At 38.9% G+C, this 3,987-nt stretch overlaps 1 protein-coding gene across 1 annotated transcript; it reads right to left on the minus strand.

Annotated features, from left to right (window-relative positions):
* Positions 1–396: 396 nt before the first annotated feature.
* Positions 397–3,428, minus strand: LOC121772442 (uncharacterized hydrolase YugF-like). Its single transcript, XM_042169556.1, has 10 exons — positions 3,146–3,428; positions 2,481–2,575; positions 2,307–2,404; positions 2,168–2,217; positions 1,720–1,815; positions 1,542–1,631; positions 1,132–1,224; positions 929–1,024; positions 788–853; positions 397–711 (listed from the first exon to the last, which is right to left on the minus strand). The coding sequence occupies exons 1-10, from the start codon at positions 3,347–3,349 to the stop codon at positions 568–570; spliced, it is 1,032 nt and encodes a 343-aa protein (XP_042025490.1). The 5' UTR covers positions 3,350–3,428; the 3' UTR covers positions 397–567.
* Between the last annotated feature and the right edge of the window lie 559 nt (positions 3,429–3,987).

Here is a 3,987-nt window from a genome sequence, read left to right on the forward strand (position 1 = left end):
GTGTATATTACAGCCCAACTCTATGTTTCATAGTAATGGAGAGTATACAGTAAAGTTGCAGCATGATTTAAATAAAAAAGTAGGAGTTATAAGAAATAAGATAATGCTATATAAAGGGACTGATTTATTTACGCGTCGCAGTTCCGCGCCAACATTTATTTTCTGAGTTTTGGGATATGGTTTCACACAAGAAAATGTTACTCAGTTTCAACTTTTGTGAATACATTACATGTAAAATTGAATTATTGTATTAAAAAAAAATATAGCACCGACTTGTTTAAATTTATGGTTTTGCCACTGAATGCAACTAATGCATTTAGATAATTTGGTGATGAATCGATTCGCCTTTATAAAAGTAAAATCACTTGAGCTTGTTCAATAGCTTTGCAAACGACATAGTAAAGCTCTATACTCTCGGATAAATAATCAAATCATCGTAAACACAAATTGTAGAAAGGAATCACTCACGGCCAGACGATAGGATCATTGCTTGTAAGAAACACAGGTCACTACTCACTAGCACGAAATCAAGTCCATAAAGAGGCGAAACTATAAGTCTGTAATTCCTCAAGCAACCATACATACCTTGCTATCAGCTCGAACGAACTCTGCTATTAACTTGGAAACAGCAGCAGGCTTCTCTATGTGAGGGATGTGGCCGCACTCTGGTATTTGCCGTATCATTGCATTTGGTATTTCACTGTGCAGTCTCTGTTTAGGAAAAGAAACAACGCGTCACTTAATCCATTCTAAGCGTTGTGCAGCAGAAAGTACGACGAAAACTCACCACTGCAAGCTTATAGTCTATAATCTGATCATTTTCTCCCCATATAATTAATGTTTTCTGCTTCACCTGCAGAAAGCAAATCAGATCGTTCCGAAAGGAGAGTGAAGTATAACTGTGGTGCAAATTTCATTATATACATACCTCCCTGATTTGAGCACTGACATTGTAGCCTCCGCTTGTCATAAAATCAACTGTTGCATCAGCCCACCAAGGGAAGAGACAGTGTAGACGTCCTATCTGCATCAATAAGGGTTGTTATAATTCAAATGAAATCAATATAGAAAAATGGTAACAGTTGTGCGGATTTTTTTTTCATTTTCAGTGTATCAAAGATTACCACTCACCTTAGCCCACTCATAGCAGGTATCCCATGTTAAGGTATTGAAAGTCAATGAAGTCGCATAGAGGCGCAATGGTAAGGACTTTAACAAATATACCTGCGCAGCAGATGAATATGACTTAGATGTCAAGAGATATTATATCGACTGTCTGGCATAGGGTTCTTGAAGATTAATCAGTCGATATGAACTCAGGAAAAGATATAAATCCAGAAAGAGGACTAATGTCATAGCTTGATCATGAATTTGGAATTAATGTGAAGCAACAATCACTAGAACAGCTTGATCATGAATTTGGAAAAGATATAAATCCAGAAAGAGGACTAATGTCATAGCTTGATCATGAATTTGGAATTAATGCAAGCAACAATCATGAATTTGGAATTAATGAGCATTCAAGTTGTTGTGGAACTCACTCCGGCATATGCCATCACTTTAGGTAACGTAGCAAGGTTTCCGGTGCCTTCAGCATAGACACTTGCATCAATCAAGATCAGCTTGTCAACCTAGAAATTTAAATGAAGTATAGGGAGCTCAGTAGTTTATACAAAAATGACAATCACAATTAAAGGAAAATCTCAGAACGATACTTACAGCTTCCGGGTGGTTGACTGCAAAGTCAATGGCAACAGCAGCTCCAAGACTTGGTCCGACCAAAATCATCGGCCTCTTAACATAGGATCTCCAAAACTGGGTAAGACCAATCTTAAATGGTAAGCTAAACTTCACGTGTTTTAGAATGGAGCAATATATATCCGAAACATGTGCTTGTCGACCTCTCCCAAGAGTCGAGAGGTTAGGTTACCTAAAGTTCAAGGAAACAATTAAGGCAGAACATTAGAGGATGGCATCATTAGTTGACAACTGTGTACAGTAGTTAGATTTTGGTGCTCTGCAAACACTACTTCATTTCTTTCGTCTGAAACTGCACATGCTTAGATCTAATCCCAAAATATGGGGAAGTTTAATTCATAATGAACTCTGTGAATATCAACCTAAAAGAGTGTTTACACAAACAGAAGTCACGGATAGGAGTTCACACCTGATAAAGGTGATCACGCTTGGAATCCACGCTGCACGAGGGAAGCTTCTCTAGTAAAACGCAACACGACAATAAAAGTTAAGCAGGATACAATGCACATATCGAAGAAGTAGAGTGAATCTTAATCAAGAGAACTTGCCCAAATCAGAGAAGCCCCATCCAAGAACATCAACAGCCCACGTCTCAAATCCAGCATCCTCGAGTAAAGGAAGACCGTACCTCCATTCAAAACATGAGCTGAAAGAATAAATGTGAAGAATCAAAAACATAGCAATGTTCTGAAAATTACCAAATAAACTTCACATTCTCAAACCTATCAAATCCGTGAAGAAGTACTAGTGGAGTTGTATGAAGCTGTGCTTTCGGCTTTATGCAGCTACTCATTACACGAGCTGTCGACAAACTTAGCTACACAGAAGTGAGGATTCCCAGTTAATTGAAATGACAGAGTTTACAAGCCATACATTATGCAACACCACCACTAATTTAACATCTTTTCATACATATTTCCCCATATCCATCCAGATCTCACAACTTAAACTTGCAATATATACATTCAATACATAAATGAGTGAGTGGATATTAATGCAGTAGAATCCAATTGTACCAACTCACTACAAATTTACCAAACAAATGAAAAAGACAAGTAACAACAAAATTTAGAATTCCAGATTCAATTTCCCCTAACAAACACCAAAAAAGAAGTGCAATATTCCCCGTGAAACATCGAAAACTCCGCATGCACGGAGTTTCTTCGTCAGCACTCTCCGGTCCCTCCACTTAGGCTCAAATAAAAAAAATTAAACATTACTTATTTTCTAACAAAAAGATGTGGAGTATCAAATTGAGCATGCAATGTCCAATTGCACGCGACGAAAACAAAATTGAAACAATGTTCAACTGCGAAAACCAGTAAATTGAACCAAATAGCATGAAAATCAGATTAATAAAATAAGGTAATGCAATACAAAGCTTTACATCGACGGGGAGTCGCTCAATCCTGGAAGCCAGCTTTCTGGCGAAAGGGTCTGTAATATTGTTGATTTCTTTAGGAAGAAAGGCGGGAAAATTGGTGGCGGAGGTTATGAAGCTTTGCCTTTTACTATTATAATGTAGTCTGAATTCGGCGGCGAATTTGGGTCCCACGAGCGGCGGAGACAGAGCGGCGCCGGCTAAAAGCATCGTGGGTCGACCCGAAAGAATCCGGGTAAATGGGCAAACAAATTTGTGGACCGTTCAGTTAGGATTTTAGCTTCGCAAATCATTATTCATCGGACCTTTATGAGGCAGGGTGGGACCCCTAGCTCTTGCCTACCTGCTCCCTTCTTCCTTTTTCAGAAAAATGTACTTACTACTTTTAATGTATTACTATGTAAGTATTAAGGATGAATTACACGTACGGAGTGCATCAGCAGTGGGGCGCCTTAAGGCGCGACACGTCATCAGTTTTATCCTCCTACCTCCCCATTTACAGTGGGGCGCCCTAAGGCGCGCCCTATGATCATTTTTTAATATTTACAAAATCCATACGAATTTAAAAAAACTAATAAATTAAAATACGAATTTCAAAAACTTCATTTCATTTAATAAAAATTAATACATTACAATGCGAATTCAAAAAAAACGCAAACTCAGCGACGGCGGTTACGAGCCCACACTTCTTCAATCATGTCGCTCATGAGCTGCGCAGATCCTGTTGGTTGCGCATTGAGGCCTGTCTAGATAGAACCTCATTGAAGCCTAACGGTAACCCTCTATCGGGTGTCTCGGTCAACGTGCCGGTCAAGCTAGATGCACGATCATCTTCATTCCAATCGGTG

The sequence above is a fragment of the Salvia splendens genome, chromosome 16 (assembly GCF_004379255.2).
Source record: "Salvia splendens isolate huo1 chromosome 16, SspV2, whole genome shotgun sequence".
In the NCBI taxonomy this organism is placed as follows: Eukaryota; Viridiplantae; Streptophyta; class Magnoliopsida; order Lamiales; family Lamiaceae; genus Salvia; species Salvia splendens.